This window comes from Pristiophorus japonicus, chromosome 32 (assembly GCF_044704955.1).
Source record: "Pristiophorus japonicus isolate sPriJap1 chromosome 32, sPriJap1.hap1, whole genome shotgun sequence".
In the NCBI taxonomy this organism is placed as follows: Eukaryota; Metazoa; Chordata; class Chondrichthyes; family Pristiophoridae; genus Pristiophorus; species Pristiophorus japonicus.
Genome location: NC_092008.1, coordinates 3,179,169 through 3,197,237, shown reverse-complemented (window position 1 = coordinate 3,197,237; position 18,069 = coordinate 3,179,169). Strand labels below are relative to the sequence as shown.

The following is an 18,069-nucleotide window of genomic DNA, read 5'->3' as shown; positions in this document are numbered from 1 at the left end:
GCAGGCGGCCGGGCCCAGCACTCGCAGGATGTAATTAATCTCTCGGGAACCCAGGCTCCCGGACACCACGCCGGAGGTCGTGCTGCCAGCCCCACTGGTCGCAGCCGAACGCACCACCTGGACCAACACAAAAAGGGGGGGAAGGGCCGTGAATGACCGCCCGATACATCGGCCGACTTTCTCAGAGCAAAGTTACACCAAGCCAAGAAAATATTCTATGGAGAGGACAGAACCGAGGCTGCATGGAAACACTCGACCCTGACCAATGAAGGCAGTCACCCCTCCCGACCAAAATTCTCCCTGCGGAGAAACCGTAAAATTGTAGTCAGACGCTGCCATTTCTTACATGAGAAATCGGAGCAGGAGTCGGCCATTCGGCCCCTCGAGCCTGCTCCGCCATTTAATACGATCATGGCTGATCCGATCACGGACTCAGCTCCACTTCCCCGCCCGCTCCCCATAACCCCTTCATCTCTTATCGGTTAAGAAACTGTCTCTTTCGGTCTTAAAAATATTCTTCCCGGGTTCCTCTCAGGATCTGCAGCTTCCTGCGATTTCAATGCCTCTTCACTGCGCTAGCTGCTTCCAGTTACCGTCGCGGTACAAGTGCGTGGCCGTGACGGCAGCGAGCTCACGCCAGACATCGCTGGCTGCGAGCGACACCGACTCGCGCTCGGGAGCAGTGCGAGTTACTGACTTGGCATCGACAGGCGGGGTAGGAAAATTACCGCTCGTCACGGGGGAGCCACGTTAGCATGAGGGTTAAAACCTCCGGGTCTGGTGCGCTGACCTCTATATCCCCCAACATGTACTGTAAACGATTAATTGCAATACCTGCGCTCCACCGACTCCTCCCACCCATCAGGTTCTCTGCTCCACAACCCCAAGCGAACAATTAGATCAGTTAGATCGCCAACTCACTCCAGCCTACCTCCGCCAGCGTCTACGCATCTTCCCGTCCTCCCTCCCATACATGGCAAAACAGTCAGCCCTCGTGTACGAAAATCCCTCAACTCCTATGTCTTCAACCTCAACTTGTATTTCTACACTGCCTTTAATCTAGTCCCAAGGTCCTTCACAGGAGCATAATAAGCACCTTGAAGGAGGAGGAGAGGTAGAGAGGCAGAGGGGTTTAGGGAGGGAGTTCGAGTTTGGGGCCCAGGCAACACAAGGCACGGCCACCGATGGTGGAGCGATTATAAATCAGGGATGCTCAAGACGGCAGAATTAGAGGAGCGCAGGCATCTCAATGGGGTTGCGGGGCTGGAGGAGATTACAGAGATAGCGAGGGGTGAGGGCCATGCAGGGATTTGTAAACGAGGATGAGAATTTTGAAATCGAGGCGTTGCTTAACTGGGAGCCAATGTAGGTCGGCGAGCACAGGGGGTGATGGGTGAGCGGGACTCGGTGCGAGTTAGGACACGGGGTCAGCGAGCACAGGGGGTGATGGGTGAGCGGGACTCGGTGCGAGTTAGGACACGGGTCAGTGAGCACAGGGGGTGATGGGTGAGCGGGACTCGGTGTGAGTTAGGACATGGGGTCAGCGAGCACAGGGGGTGATGGGTGAGCGGGACTCTGTGCGAGTTAGGACACGGGGTCAGCGAGCACAGGGGGGGGTGATGGGTGAACGGGACTCGGTGCGAGTTAGGACACGGGGTCAGCGAGCACAGGGGGGGGTGATGGGTGAACGGGACTCGGTGCGAGTTAGGACACGGGTCAGCGAGCACAGGGGGTGATGGGTGAGCGGGACACGGTGCGAGTTAGGACACGGGGTCAGCCGAGTTTTGGATCACCTCTCGTTAAGTCAGGTAGAATGTGGGAGGCCAGCCAGGAGCGCAGCGCGTTGGAAGAGTCAATTCTGGAGGTAACCAGGGCACGGATGAGCTGGGGGGGGGGGGGGGGGGGGGGGGGGCGGAGACCGGCGATGTTACGGAGGCGGTCTTGGTTATGCCGCGGATGCATGGTCGGAAGGTCATTGCGGGGTCAGGAGGAGGGGGGCGGGCGTACCTTTTCCATGGTGTGCTTGAGCGTGCAGGGGTCCTCGATCACGTGGCGGAACAGCAGCGTGACCAGCGGCGTGAAGCCGTTGAAGCCCGAGCCCTGCGTCAGGTTGAGGATCATGCGGGTGCTGCCCAGCTCGGCGAACATCAGGGCGCACTTGTGTTCGCGGGTCAGGCGCAGGCACAGCCGCAGCGTGGCGTGCAGCGTGTCCGGGTCCACCGGCACGCTGATCATGCTGACACACGACCGGATCAGCACCGTCATCTGCTCCTCAGTCAGCCCCTGGATCACGATGTCGCTCGTCTTGACTTCTTCCCTCGGCTCCTTCTCCACCACCGCCTCGGGCACGGGTTCCACTTCTTGGGTCAGAAAAATATATCACAATTAGCAAGAAATCCAAGTCACAAATTCTCTCTCCGAACAATCTCCCTCGGCGAGTAATAAGTTTCTAGAGCAATTTCACCAGCTCAGGTTGTTCCAAAGCACTTTACAGCCAATGAAGTACTTTGTGGAGCACAGTCAATGTCGTAATGTAGGAAACGCAGCAGCCAACTTGCACACAGTAAGCTCCCACAAACAGCGATGTGATAAAGATGCAGATAATGTGTGTGTGTTGTTGGTTGAGAGATAAATACTGGCCCCAGGACGCCGGGGAGAACTCCCCCCTGCTCTTTTTCCATTAGAGGCCGTGGGATCTTTTACGCCCAATTGTGGCAGACGGGGCCTCGGTTGAAAGTTTCATCCAAAAGGCACCGCCCCTCCGACAGCGCGAGGCACCCTCAGTGCCGCCCCTCCAACAGCGAGGCTCCCGCGGCGCTCCCTCAGTGCCGCCCCTCCGATAGCGCGAGGCTCCCTCAGCGCCGCCCCTCCGACAGCGCGAGGCTCCCTCAGCACCGCCCCTCCGACAGCGCGAGGCTCCCTCAGCACCGCCCCTCCGACAGCGCGAGGCTCCCTCAGCACCGCCCCTCCGACAGCGCGAGGCACCCTCAGTGCCGCCTCTCCGACAGCGTGATGCTCCGGCGGCGCTCCCTCAGCGCCAGGCTCCCTGAGAGCCGCCCCTCCGACAACGTGAGGCTCCCTCAGTGCCGCCCCTCCGACAGCGCCAGGCTCCCTCAGTGCCGCCCCTCCGACAGCGCCAGACTCCCTCAGCGCCGCCCCTCCGACAGCGCGAGGCTCCCTCAGCGCGAGGCTCCCTCAGTGCCGCCCCTCAGACAGCGCGAGGCTCCCTCAGCGCCAGGCTCCGAGTGCCGCCCCTCCGACAAGGAGTGTCAGCCTAGATTACGGACTCAAGTGGGGACCCTGTACCCACGACCTGGTGACTCAGGCGAGAGCGAGATCCACTGAGACAACGGCGACACAATCGGAAGCCGGCCAATGCACGTTTGCTGAGCACAGTAGCATAATGCTGGACGAGCAACTTAGAAGTCGAGAGTTCAAAACGCAGCCTGGCAAGTCACAAAATCCGATAACTTGTGGGTCGGCATCAGAAATGCGACCATGAAAGCCGCAAAAGCCCAACTGCATCACTGAGGTCAAGCAGCTGCCACTACCACCACCCAATCTGCCTTACACAGGACTCCGTGGTGAGCCAACACCCTCTGGAGAGGCCTGGGGAGCCGCTCAGATGCACAAACACGTCAAGCTAGAAGGCAGCTGGTTATCTATTAGCGGGCGAGAAGTGGGGGAGCTATAGACAGGAACAGTTCAAAACTGAGAGAGATACATTCCTTTTCAGGCTACAAGCAGCAGCAGCATTGGTACAGCGCCTTTAATATAGCAAATCCTCCCAAGGAGTTTCACAAGAATAAAAATATGAGCCACAGAAGGAGATATTCAGGATAGACAGGTAGGTTTTCAGGAGAGTCTTTAGGAGGAGGAGAGGCGCGCGGAGGGGGTTAGGGAGGGAATTCCAGAGCTTGGGGCCCAGGCGGCTGAAGGCACGGCCACCAATGGCGGGAGCGATGGAAATCGGGCGCTGCGCAGGAGGCCAGAAATGAAGTTACTGAGTTGTGTTTGGAAGTTGCCCTGGTGTGAATCAAGGCGGAGTTTTGGTTGGATTTCCTACCACTGGGTTTCTCCTCTTTGGGTTTGGGCTCAGGCTCCTTGCCCTCCTCGAGGGTCTTCTCCAGGTCCTGCACAAATTGCGAACTGCTGACTTTGGAGTTGGGCTCTTTCCGTGGCAGGCGCTGGAGGGTCAGCATCACCGGCCGCCGGTTCCCAGTCTCCTCATTGACCTAAGAAAACAGGCCAGAAATAGTGTGCGTTACAACAGTATCAGTAACTGTGAGCGAGGGCACGAGAACACAAGAAATAGGAGCAGGAGTCGGCCATTCGGCCCCTCGAGCCTGCTCCGCCATTTAATACGACCGTGGCTGATCCGATCATGGACTCTGTTCCACTTCCCTGCCCGCTCCCCATAACCCTTTATTCACTAGGGCGGCGCCAAGAAGGGCCAGCCCGCGGGCGAGGGCAGATCTACAAAGAACCCTCTGAATACAAATGGACCTTCTGCCCAGCATATTGATGGGACTTGGGGGAACATTAATTGGGAGGCGATCTTTGGCAAACATAATGATATCGAATATTACAGCCCAGACACAGGCCATTGGGTCCCACCGCTCCGTGCCGGGGTTTATGCTCCACACCAGCCCCCTCCCACCCGTCTCCATCTCCATCTCACCCCATCACCATACCCTTCTATTCCCTTCTCCCTCATGTGTTTATCCAGCCTCCCCTTACATGCATCAATATTATTTGCCTCAACCCCTCCCTGTGGCAGCGAGTTCCACATTCTCACTGCTCTCTGGGTAAAGAAGTTTCTCCTGAATTCCCCACTGAGTTTATTAGTGACTGTCTTATATTGGTGGCCCCTAGTTCTAGTCTCCCCCACAGGTGGAAACATCTTCTCTACGTCTACCCTATCAATACACCTGCATCATTTTAAAGACCTCTATCAGGGCACCCCTCAGGTGTCTCATTGAGAGCAGAGGGCAGCCTGTTCAACCTTTCCTGACAATTATAACCCCTCGGTTCATGTTTGAACAAGTGACAGAGTCAGTCAATACCAGATAGTGAATTGGCACTCCACTTGCTCCCCCGACCCCTCACTGCAGATGAATGATAACTGTGTGTGGGGTGCAATTATTCACTTAGAAACATAGAAAATAGATGCTAGGCCATTCGGCCCTTCGAGCCTGCACCACCATTCAATATGATCATGGCTGATCATTCACCTCAGTACCCCATTCCTGCTTTCTCGCCATACCCCTTGATCCCTTTAGCCATAAGGGCCACATCCAACTCCCTTTTGAATATATCTAACAAACTGGCATCAACAACTTTCTGTGGTAGAGAATTCCACAGGTTCACAACTGAGTGAAGAAGTTTCTCCTCATCTCGGTCCTAAATGGCTTATCCCTTATCCTTAGACTGTGACCCCTGGTTCTGGACTTCCCCAACATCGGGAACATTCTTCCTGCATCTAACCTGTCCAATCCTGCCAGAATTTTATATGAGATGCCCCCCTCATTCTTCTAAACTCCAGTGAATACAGGCCCAGTCGATCCTGTCTCTCCTCATATGTCAGTCCTGCCATCCCAGGAATCAGTCTGGTGAACCTTCAATAGCAAGAACGTCCTTCCTCAGATTAGGAGACCAAAATTGTACACAATATTCCAGGTGTGGCCTCACCAAGGCCCTGTACAACTGCAGTAAGACCTCCCTGCTCCTATACTCAAATCCTCTCGCTATGAAGGCCAACATACCATTTGCCGCCTTCACCGCCAACTTTCAATGACTGATGTACCATGACACCCAGGTCTCGTTGCACCTCCCCTTTTCCTAATCTGTCAACATTCAGATAATCTGCCTTCCTGTTGTCCCAGATCAAGAATGTCGATAACTTTCCCAGCCCCGTGTGAAGGACCTCTCGGGGCCTCAGCATTACTACCAGCTTGCAATAAGTCGGCAAACTGCAAACCGGCCCCCAGACCGGTCATCACATGGCTCAGCGCAGACGAGAGAAAGGCCACTCTGCCCATCTATTCCCCCCCGTTACAGCACGCTGCCGCCTCTTAAATGACGAAAGATTTTGCCAGCACAACCCTACCCATCGGAACAGGGGGCCATTCAGCCCTCCGGGCCTATTCCTCCACTCAATTAGATTGCGGCTGATCTGTATCTCAACTCCATCTACCCGCCTTGGTTCCCTCACCCAACAACCAATCTCAGTTTTGAAGTTTCCAATTGACCCCTGGCCTCGACAACTTTTTGGGGGAGAGTTTTCCAGATTCCCACTGCCCCTTGTGAAGAAGTGCTTCCTGAGCAGCCTGGCTCGAATTTTAAGATTCTGCCCCCTTGTTCTGGACTCTCTCCTCTCCTAACCCCCCCCCCCCCCCCACCCCAACCAGAGGAAATGGATTCCTCTGCCCAGCGACCCCTCCCCCCCCCCCCCCCACCCCACCAGAGGAAATGGTTTTCTTTGCCCAGTGCCCCCCACCACCAGAGGAAATGGTTTCCTCTGCCCAGTTACCCCACCCCCCACCAGAGGAAATGGTTTCCTCTGCCCAGTTACCCCACCCCCCACCAGAGGAAATGGTTTCCTCTGCCCAGTTACCCCCCCCCCACCAGAGGAAATGGTGTCCTCTGCCAAGCACCCCACCCCCCACCAGAGGAAATGGTTTCCTCTGCCCAGTTACCTCTCCCCCCCCCCCACCAGAGGAAATGGTTTCCTCTGCCCAGTTTCTCCCCCCCCCCCCAACCAGAGGAAATGGTTTCCTCTGCCCAGTTAACCCCCCCCCCCCCCCCCACCACCACCAGAGGAAATGGTTTCCTCTGCCAAGCACCCCACCCCCACCAGAGGAAATGGTTTCCTCTGCCCAGTTTCTCCCCCCCCACCAGAGGAAATGGTTTCCTCTGCGCAGTTACCCCCCCCCCCACCCCGCACCAGAGGAAATGGTTTCCTCTGCCCAGTTACCCACCCCCGCCAGAGGAAATGGTTTCCTCTGCCCAGTTACCCCCCCCCCCACCCCGCACCAGAGGAAATGGTTTCCTCTGCCCAGTTACCCCCCCCCCGCCAGAGGAAATGGTTTCCTCTGCCCAGTTACCCCCCCCCACCCCGCACCAGAGGAAATGGTTTCCTCTGCCCAGTTACCCCCCCCCCGCCAGAGGAAATGGTTTCCTCTGCCCAGTTACCCCCCCCCCACCAGAGGAAATGGTTTCCTCTGCCCAGTTACCCCCCCCCCGCCAGAGGAAATGGTTTCCTCTGCCCAGTTACCCCCCCCGCCAGAGGAAATGGTTTCCTCTGCCCAGTTACCCTCCCCCCCCCACCAGAGGAAATGGTTTCCTCTGCCCAGTTACCGCCCCCCACCCACCAGAGGAAATGGTTTCCTCTGCCCAGTTACCCCCCCCCCCCCACCAGAGGAAATGGTTTCCTCTGCCCGGCGCCCATTCCACACGTGGCACGCTCGCTCCCTGCCGCCACCAGCTCTAAACCCGCCGTTGCCCAGTTTGCGTCCGTGCTCCTCGGCCCAATCGTGTGGCACTGGGGACGCGCCTGTCTCCGACAGCGGCAGTCGAGTTTATAAAGGCGGCCAGCTTGCCTCCATTACCTACCTGCACCATGGTGTTGAACTGCACGGTGTACCTCCTCCGGCCGGCCGTGAAACGCACGCTGGTCTCTCCCGCCCTCCAGGCCGCGTCGATGGTGCTGTTGTTGCTGGCGCTGTAACTGCACCAACGGCCGGATCGATCGTCGAACCACCGCCAGTTATTCCCAGTTGGCTGCAGATACTGTCGGAATAATGCAACAGGTTCTAAACTTGGGCTGCGGTCGTCATTTCTCCAACCCCCTCCCCCCCCCCCCCCACTAACTATTATCATTCGACCCACCGAGCCCACCCAACTCGATCTTTCGTTCGCCGCTTGTTCAGCATAAGGTTTGAACACAAGAAATAGCAGCAGGAATACGCCATTCGGCCCCTCGAGCCTGCTCCACCATTCAATAAGATCGCGGCTGACCTCATCATGGACTCAGCACCACTTCCCCGCCCGCTCCCCATAACCCTCGACTCCCTTATCGCTTGAAAATCTCCCCCTTAAATATATTCAATGACCCAGCCCCCCACAGCTCTCTGGGGCAGAGAATTCCACAGATTTACCAGAAGAAATTCCTCCTCATCTCCGTCCTAAATGGGCGACCCCTTATTCTGAGACTATGTGCCCCCTAGTTCTAGATTCCCCCACGAGGGGAAACATCCTCTCTGCATCCACCCTGTCCAGCCCCCTCAGAATCTGATATGTTTCAATAAGATCACACCTCATCCGTCTAAACTCCAATGAGTACAGGCCCAACCTGCTCAACCTTTCCTTATAAGACAACCTCTTCATCTCGGGAACCAACTTCCTGAAAGTCCGTATTACCCGAATACCTCGCTTTTTGGCGCAGTCTGAGACCACACATGCTGGTTTAAGAGTTGAAGCTGCTTTGTTGATGAGATGGGAGCATATTGAAGTTTGGACCAAAGCAGAGGATGTCTCCACAGAAACACAAAATGCTGGATGCGCGAGTCATTCAGCCATTCAAATGTGTCAGTCTGGTCACCTGTGTCTCTCGTGCATGGCAAGGGTTGATTGCAGCAATAAGACCTGATTTCAAGACAAGGGGTAGCTGGTCGTTTAGTCTACATTGTCTGTTTGTTCATCATCATCGGCAGTCCCTCGAAACGAGGATGACTTGCTTCTACGCCAAAAAGGGATGAGTACACAGGTGTTTCAATGAAGGACCTAATATTCCAGATCCCGAACTACATCATGAAGGGTGGAAGATGCCAGTGCATGGATTTTTTTTTTTTTTTTTATAAACATGAGGTGGCCGTTGCACATCAGCCACCACACGGGCTTGACAGAGCCAGGTCTTGGTCCAGTGGCAAGGGTTAACCAAGACTAACTGGAGACCAGCTCTGCTGCACGGACCGAGCGCGCGCACACATATCGCAGTGTGGGCTGCCCCTGGCCATTCGCCTCTTCTGGGCCCCGAACTCCTGCCTCTTAGCATTTGTATGTACCGCTGATGTACCATTGAACTCTGCATTCCATATATACGATCAAAGACCTGATTTAGTGCAAGAGTTGTGAGCGAACAGTGTTTTAGAGGAGACACGAAAATTGGAGTGTGTTGATCAAGACAAGAGCAGACACTGGGTTTGTGAAGTGTATGTCTCAGTAACTTTCATACCGATTTTGGTGTGGTATGAAGGTTTAAATAAAGGACCTGGTCCTGCCATTACTACAACTGAGTGTGTGTGTGTGTAATCTCACGTTTAAAGCAACGAAACGACAGAGAGCAAGAAAGCAGTGGAACCTGGTTCACTGTTGCCTTGGTCTGCTGGGAGCAAACCCAGACAGCCTGTTAAATATTCCCACAGGCCTGAATAATTGGGGCCACAACAACCCTGCTACAACAGACACACCCGGTTACATTATACGCACTTTTGAAGCCTGCTCTTGGGACTGTGGTGAAACCAGCAAGACAACGATCATTGCACATTTAGTGCGCCCAAGATGGTGTTGGCTTGCTAGGTCACCCAAGGGAGTTGAGCGTGAACCAGATTAGGCCGGGTGTGGGGGGGCTGGCCCTCGTCCTTGAAGGGCGCTGGTCAACCAGTCACATTTTTAACAATCCGACAGCTTTCGTGGTAGAAGATTTATTGGAATTTAAATTTCACGTTGGGATTTGAACGTGATGTCTGGGTTGCTAAGTGCCACACCCTAACCACTGCTCGGCCAGACCAAGCCAGCGAAAGCGCTGCGATGTGCGGAGGATGCTAAAGAATGGTGGTTTGAGTGGAGGAAGGTCCTGATGTGAGTGTTCGGGACACCAGAGATGAGCTTCGGATGGTCACTTCATTGCCAACATCCGTTTGGAAACGGGGCTGGGGGAGGGGCCAAACACGTCTGGTTATCCGGGCAATTTACTTTCCAACTTGGTCACAATGGTTAACGTTTAAACAAAACACAGGCCAGCAGTATTTGATCACGTGCGGAAAAAGGTCCAAGGAGTCACCTTGTTCATCTGCGCTCTCCTCTTCGAGGACACGGACATCTTCTCGTAGAAATCGATCAGCAGCAGGACAGGAGTGATCCACCTGAAGAGGAGGGCAGGGAAAATAACATTCTACCTTAGGGTTCAGAACTAAAATATACAAAGTCGGACGTGTTAAGGTGACACGCTGGACAGACTCCTGTGGTCACTTCCTCCGCGGTGCAGGGAACGTTCCACCTCACAAACCGCAGAAACAAAACACACCTCGGCCACCGACCGGTGCGTGCAGGCTGCTCCGCACCTTTCTGGGGGGGGCGGCAAGGAGAAAGAGAGGCGTGCTGGGGATACAGCTGGTAAGGCAGGCCGAATCCCTTCAACACGATCGCTCGAGCATTGATCAAAGGATTGTATTTGTTCCTTTCCAAAATTGTTTTGGCAATAAACCAAACTTGGAGCACCGTGCACAGTTCTGGTCTCCATATACCTGGGTAAGACCACACTTGGAGCACTGCGCCCAGTTCTGGTCTCCATATACCTGGGTAAGACCACACTTGGAGCACCGTGCACAGTTCTGGTCTCCATATACCTGGGTTTGACCACAGTTGGAGCACTGCGCCCAGTTCTGGTCTCCATATACCTGGGTAAGACCACACTTGGAGCACCGTGCACAGTTCTGGTCTCCATATACCTGGGTTTGACCACAGTTGGAGCACTGCGCCCAGTTCTGGTCTCCATATACCTGGATTAGACCACACTTGGAGCACCGTGCACAGTTCTGGTCTCCATATACCTGGATTAGACCACACTTGGAGCACTGTGCACAGTTCTGGTCTCCATATACCTGGATTGGACCACACTTGGAGCACTGCGCCCAGTTCTGGTCTCCATATACCTGGATTAGACCACACTTGGAGCACTGCGCCCAGTTCTGGTCTCCATGTTATAAAAAATATAAGACACTGGAGAAGGTGCAGAGAAGATTTACAAGGATTGATACCAGAACTGAGGGGTAATGCATATCGGGAAAAGATGAACAGGCTGGGTTTCTTTTCATTTGAAAAAAGTCTGAGGGGGTGACCCAATAGAGATCTTTAAGATTATGAAGGGTTTCGATAGGGTAGACGTAGAGACGATGTTGCCACCAGAACTAGGGGGCCATCAATATACGACAGTCACTAATAAACCCAATGGGGAATTCAGGAGAAACTTCTTTACCCAGAGAGCGGCGAGAATGTGGAACTCGCTGCCTCGGAGAGGGGTAGAGGTGAATAGTAGCGATGCATTTAAGGGGAGGCTGGATAAACACACGAGGGAGAAAGGAATGGAAAGGGATGGGGGTGGGGGGGGGGGGGGGAAATGAAATGAAGAGGGGTGGGAGGGGGCTGGTGTGGAGCTGTTGGGCCGAATGGTCTGGAAATACTATGTAATTAAACGTAAGCTTTTCGATAACGAACCTTCAACTTTATTGTGGAGCATGGGTGTTTGCACTTGGCCGATTTCACTTAGGAGTTTGTGTTGGAGTGCTGGAGCCGGAACCCCCCCAAAAATCAGAAAACCCGTAGCGGTCGCTGGGGGAAGATATCGGGGGTACCAGCCCAGCACCGGTGAACCGTGCCATGGCGGGAAGTCAGACGGACCAGGGCGGGGGGGGGGGGGGGGGGGCGATATTGGCCGGAGTGGAAGAAGAACATGTTGTACGTTCCTGTCCCTCCCGAGCACTTACTTGGGAGTGTGCACCTCCTTCTGTTCCTTGGCAGCCTGAAGGCAGGGCTGCGCCACCTCCAGCAACTTAATCAAGACGTCCAGTATGCCACTGGTCTCCACGATCCTGGCACAGGTCAGCTTGAGTTCCTGCAAAGAGAACCGTGGTGCGGGGGGGGAAGCGGTTAGAGGCGGAGTGACGGCACGAGCTGGCAAAGCAGATCCGGGAGCAATTGCCCCGCCTGCTTTTAATTCTTCTGCGGTTTAAAAACCAAACACTTGCAACTGCTACAAACCCACCGAGAGCCGATATTTTCCCTGTAACTTGCTCCAAGCAAGCAGTGACCACCCCCCCCCCATAAGCTGCTCAGTCACCACTCTCTCCACCCGAACTGGAGCACTGACACACACACACATTCCACTGACCCCATTTCAGTCCACCCGCTTCCAAACGGTGCGCGCCAGCAGCACCAGGAGACATCGAGTTGACCCCCCGTTCACCACCCACCTCCACTCCAGTCACCTCCAACTCCCCTCAACCCCCACCCAGCTCGCTTCCCTTTGTGCCCCCGCAAAAGAGGCAAGACGCTCCATTGGCCCACTGATCCCCGCAAATCCAGGATATGTGCCACCCCCTCCCCCAGTGTCCCATAGGCCCGTGCCGGCTTGTACGCAGATCGTGAAGCTCGTACCTCGAACAGGAGGGTGAGGAGCAGGATCCTGGTGGCGAGGTTGGAGGCCTGAGGGAGGGTGGCCATCTGGCTGGTCCATTCCGCCACCGTCTTCGTGTCGCTCGTGGTCAAGGGGAGCGCCGCTTTGATGAGGACGTTGGCAGCCTCCCACACCTGTTGGAAGGACAAGCATTGATCTGCACTGCGGACATCACACACACATACGGGGCAAGAACCCAAAGAGGAGACACGCTAGCCAAGGTTGTTGGCAAAAGCACAAGATGTGGAGATTTTAAAAAAAATATATAAAAGCAACGAGCTATGATGATCTGGAATTCGCTGCCTGGAAGGGCAGTGGAAACAGATTCAATGGTAACTTTCACACGGGGAACTGGATAAATACTTGAAGGTGAAAGGTCAGAGGGGAGTGGGACTGATTGGATCACTCCTTCACCGGCACGATGAGCCTGACGTCCTCATTCTGTGCTGGAGCCTTTTCAGATTCTACTCCCTCTCCAATAGAGCCACGGAACGGCGCTTTAGTCTCTCTGATTATTGGTGTTGTTACAATTCTGCATCATACTTTTAGTTCAGATGTAACTCTGAAACTGCCCCGAAACATTTCGGATGGAAATCCTGTATGTAAACAGTTTCCGGTCACGGTAGTTGCGGGCTCTGGCCAGAAGATGGCTCTGTGGAGCAGGTTTCTGAAGCGTCCTTTAAGACGCTCCTTAAAACCTACCCCTCTGACCAAGCTTTGGGTCACCTGCCCCAATAGCTCCTTATGTGGTTCGGTGTAGTATTGAGTTTGATAATCGCTCCAGTGATGCGCCTTGGGATGTTTCACTATGTTAAAGGCGCTATATAAATGCAAGTTGTTGCTGTCTTGTCCAACTGGGTCACTGTCCTACATGTTTAAAACAATCTTACATTCAACTGATTGTGGGCAAGTTACCAATAAGGATTTTTTTTTTTTTTTTTTTTTAAACTGCAAGCAACTACACATTCCTCAAATGGAATCAGCAAACTCTCTTAATGGGAACAGTAGAGTGGTTAGGTTACCGGACTAGTAATCCAGACGCTTGGACAAATGATCTGGAGACATGTGCTGAAAACCACAATGGCAGCCAGGGATTCAGTTAATTAATTAATTGGGTCCGTGCAGCAGAGCAGGTCTCTAGTCGTCCTGGTTAACCCTTGCCCCTGGACCAAGACCTCGCTCGGTCAGGCCCGCGTGGTGGCTGGTGTGCAACGGTCACCCCACGTTAAAAAAATCCACGCACAGACGACATCTTCCACCCTTCAGGATGTAGTTCGGGATCTGGAATATCGGGTCCTTCATTGAAACACCTGTGAACTCATCCCTTTTTGGCAAGGAAGCAAGTCATCCTCGCTTTGAGGGACCGCCTACGGTGCTGATGAATAATTAAATTTAAATATGACGACAATAAAAAGCGAGTGTCCGTAATGGTGGCCATGACACTACCAGATTGTCGCTAAAACCCCATCTGGTTCACTAATGTCCGTTCGGGAAGGGAATCTGCCGCCCTTGCCAATACGTGACTCCAGACCCATAGCAACGTGGTTGACTCTCAACGGCCCCTCTGAAACGGCCCAGCGAGACACTCAGTTACATCAAACCGCTGAGACAGGGTCACTGTGGGAGCACCTTCACCACACGGACTGCAACGGCTCACCACCACCTTCTCAGGGGCGATTGGGGATGGGGCCATAAATGCCAGCGACAACGTGCTCGACAGGACTGTTCCCAGAGACGCATGCCGAGACGGACATCATCTGCTGCTGGAGGACTAGCAATTCGGTGAGACGCGCACTTTGGTCTTCCCGAAACTTGCCGGTCTTCCAGAGCAAGGAGGCGTCCACGACCGGGAGTTACAGACTGGCGCAATCCAAGGACCAGGAGTACGCGCTGGGGGATGCACTGAAGGTTGGTGCAGTCGCCGCAAAGGCACGATGGGGATGGGCCACAATTTAAGGCTCTTCTGCCACGGTAAAACCAAGGGTTAGAATCAGTATAAACCCCCACCTCGAGCTACATGACATAGAAACTGTGAATAGTGAACATGTACTGGTTAGTCTGTTTGTATCCATAGAGCACCATGTACTGATATCACCTGTGTTGTGTCATGTATAATGTAACTTCTGGACTGTATTGTAATGTATATGTACTCATCACAGGCAGTCCCTCGAATCGAGGAAACTTGCTTCCACGCCAAAAAGGGACGAGTTCACAGGTATTTCAATGAAGGACCTAATATTCCAGATCACAAACTACATGTTGAAGGGTGGAAGATACCTGTGGGTGGATTTTTTTTAACGTGGGGTGGCCGTTGCACACCAGCCACCACACGGGGCTTGACAGAGCCAGGTCTTGGTCCAGTGGCAAGGTTTAACCAAGACAACTGGAGACCAGCTCTGCTGCATGGACCTAGTGCGCGCACATATCGCACAGTGTGGGCTGGCCCCGTGCTGCCCCTGGGCCCTCGCCTCTGCTGGGCCCCAATATACTGCAATGACCTTTGCACCCGAATGTATCGTATGGAATTGCTGACCATATCCAAATGTACTGAACTGTTTTCAAATGTATTGTGAACATTTTTATATGAATAAAAGTATATGAAAATGCCAACGACAACACAAGAAATAAAAAAGCTCACCTGCTCCACAACCTGCTTGAGGATCAGGTCTCGGTAGTCGGCCCCGTTGCGTTTGACAGCGGTCATGATCAAGTCGCAAACACGGTACACCGTGTCCGGCAACTCGTCCAGCAGGTGAAAGCAGCCAGGCAGCATTTTCTCCGTGAAGGTGTTCAGCTCGTCTGGCTCCAGGGGCTCCACGTCCTGATACCTCTCCAGGCTCTTCACTTCCTCCTCCTCCTGCTTCTCACGCGCCTTGCGCTCTTCCTCCTCCTTGCGTCGGGCTGCTTCCTGGTGAATATGCACGGCAGCGCAGTCAGAAAAGGCGGCGCAGCACAGAGAACACAACCCCGGACACCATATTATAGGTCCCGGCGCGATATTTATACACACAGGGAAGCAAGATCAGGGCAACTCACATCAAATTAAATCCACGTATAAATGTCACACCGATGCAGTACAGCGGGACCTGGGGCTACTTGTGCATGAAACACAAAAGATTAGTATGCAGGTACAGTAAGTGATCAGGAAAGGCAATGGAATCTTGGCCTTTATTGCAAGGGAGGATGGAGTATAAAAGCAGGGAAGTCTTGCTCCAGTTATACAGGGTATTGGTGAGGCCACACCTGGAGTACTGCGTGCAGTTTCGGTTTCCGTATTTACGAAAGGATATACTTGCTTTGGAGGCAGTTCAGAGAAGGTTCACTCGGTTGATTCCGGGGATGAGGGGCTTGACTTATGAGGAAAGGTTGAGGAGGTTAGGCCTCTACCCATTGGAGTTTAGAAGAAGAATGAGAGGTGATCTTATTGAAACGTTTCAGATTCTGAGGGGGCTGGACAGGGTGGATGCAGAGAGGATGTTTCCCCTCGTGGGGGAATCTAGAACTAGGGGGCATAGTCTCAGAATAAGGGGTCACCCATTTAGGACGGAGATGAGGAGGAATTTCTTCTGGTGAATCTGTGGAATTCTCTGTCCCAGAGAGCTGTGGGGGCTGGGTCATTGAATATATTTAAGGTGGAGATAGACTGATTTTTGAGCGATAAGGGAGTGAAGGGGCGGGCGGGGAAGTGGAGCTGGGTCCATGATCAGATCAGCCGCGATCTTATTAAATGGCGGAGCAGGCTCGAGGGGCCGAATGGCCTACTCCTGCTCCTGTTTCTTATGTGTTATGTTCTAATACAAGGGCACGTGGCCAATGTTCCCTCTAATTTATTTTTGGCCCGCGTGGCCCTTTTAAATGAGCTGCGCAGGCCATTCCGCGGTTTTTCGATTTAGAGGCGGCTCACCGACTGTACGGGACCTCTAGTGCGCTGCACGGCCACAAAGCTTAAAGGGAACGTTGCACGCAGGTAAACATTATACATTGCAATCGGGAAGGCGCTGCCTGAAAGGGTGCTGGAAGCAGATTCAAGAACAACTTTCCAAAGGAAAAATCGGACAAACACGTGAAACGGAGAAACTCGCAGGGCTGTGGGGGGGGGGAGGAAAGAGGAGTGGAACTAATTCGCCCGCTGTCGAAGAGTGGGCACCGGCACGATGGGCCGAATGGCCTCCTTCTGTACGGTATGATTCCATCATTACTGAATTGCCTCAACTACATGGAGGAGAATATTACTCAATGAGAACAAGCGTTGAAGTCAACTGGAGCGGTTTCCAGAGCCCCTGAATGCTAAGTGGGGGCAGGAGGGGCAAGGCAGCATATCTCGTGCGCACGCCTGTAACTGCAGGCACCAGGCAGAGAGGAGATGTTTCATGAGCGAGAGAGAGAGAGATGGTAAATGAGCTGTGCTATCTGGAGCGCCTCGGGGAAAGATTGCGAGATCAGCCGAGGCCGATGGGCGAAGACCCCCACTTTCACGGAGGGGCAAATCCTGCCCTTCACAGCCCTTACCTCTGGAGATTCTGTACTCTGGTCCATTGGAATGTCCTGTCCCAGTGACATGGCTATTGCCCTCATCATCTGATCCTCTTCAGACATACTGAGCTCCTGCAAACATTAAACAGTACTCTCTCAGGCACGAAGAAACACCGACGCTTCCTAAATCACAGCGCGAGGGCTGCACAGGATTCTCCGTTCAGCAATGAACCCGTGATACAGGGTGGGAGTGGAGCCAGCGCCAGAACATGGCTGAAAACCCTGCAGTTTTAACACAAATGGCAACTGTGGATTGGCAATTTAGCAACAGTTGTGCATGTGGCATTGTATAGGGCAAGTCAAAGGTCAAAGGGTAAGCTCTGAGTTCAGACACAAATTTTTATTCTATATATAAACCCCCCCGAACCCCTCAATTAGATTCCAGCCTGCAACTCACTCCCGGGTATCTGTTATTCTATATATAAACCCCTCGAACCCCTCGATTAGATTCCAGCCTGTAACTCACTCCCGGGTATCTGTTATTCTATATATAAACCCCCCCCGAACCCCTCGATTAGATTCCAGCCTGGAACTCACTCCCAGGTAGCTGTTATTCTATTTCATGTAACATCTCGGAGGCCACCATTACTGGCCTAAAATATCTCCACAAAAAACAATTTGTTTCAGAGGTGCTGCAACGTGACTATTTAACTGTACAGCACGGGACAAAGCCACCCCCAGGTTCCCCGACAAATGCTTTTAATTCCCGGCGACAACCTCCATTTACGTACAGCACCTTCAACCTCAAAATGAAGGACGGGATAAGCAGGAGCTGGGGAGGACGGTCAAGCCGGTGACTAAAGAGGGGCAGTCTGAGGGATTGGTCCCAAAGAAGGCGCTGATGTGTGACGCAGCCGGGGAGAGATTTAGGAAGGGAAAGCCAGAACGCGGAGGGGGAAGAGCGGAGGGTATGAATTGCAACAAGTGGGACGGAGAGGGGCTGCCGGTCCTGGCCATGGAAGGAATTGTAAATCAACGGTCTGGGTGGCAACAGGCTGGGGAACCAGCAGCGCTTAAACAATCAGATGTCGGGGTAATCTCAGGCGTCGTCACGGATAATGGGGGATGGAGCTGAAAGATTA

The 18,069-nt window shown here is 53.6% G+C and overlaps 1 protein-coding gene across 1 annotated transcript in view; it reads right to left on the bottom strand.

The window, feature by feature from the left end:
• The window catches only part of huwe1 (HECT, UBA and WWE domain containing E3 ubiquitin protein ligase 1), a 316,149-nt gene that overhangs the window by 110,917 nt on the left and 187,163 nt on the right, over positions 1 to 18,069 (bottom strand). Inside the window, exons 34-42 of the mRNA XM_070869027.1 lie at positions 16,964 to 17,059; positions 15,093 to 15,362; positions 12,436 to 12,588; positions 11,766 to 11,893; positions 10,064 to 10,145; positions 7,615 to 7,791; positions 4,067 to 4,235; positions 2,008 to 2,360; positions 1 to 117 (exon numbers count right to left, since the gene is read on the bottom strand). The exon at positions 1 to 117 is cut by the window's left edge and continues 22 nt beyond it. Coding sequence (XP_070725128.1) covers positions 1 to 117; positions 2,008 to 2,360; positions 4,067 to 4,235; positions 7,615 to 7,791; positions 10,064 to 10,145; positions 11,766 to 11,893; positions 12,436 to 12,588; positions 15,093 to 15,362; positions 16,964 to 17,059 — 1,545 coding nt within the window. The remainder of the gene's footprint in view (positions 118 to 2,007; positions 2,361 to 4,066; positions 4,236 to 7,614; positions 7,792 to 10,063; positions 10,146 to 11,765; positions 11,894 to 12,435; positions 12,589 to 15,092; positions 15,363 to 16,963; positions 17,060 to 18,069) is intronic.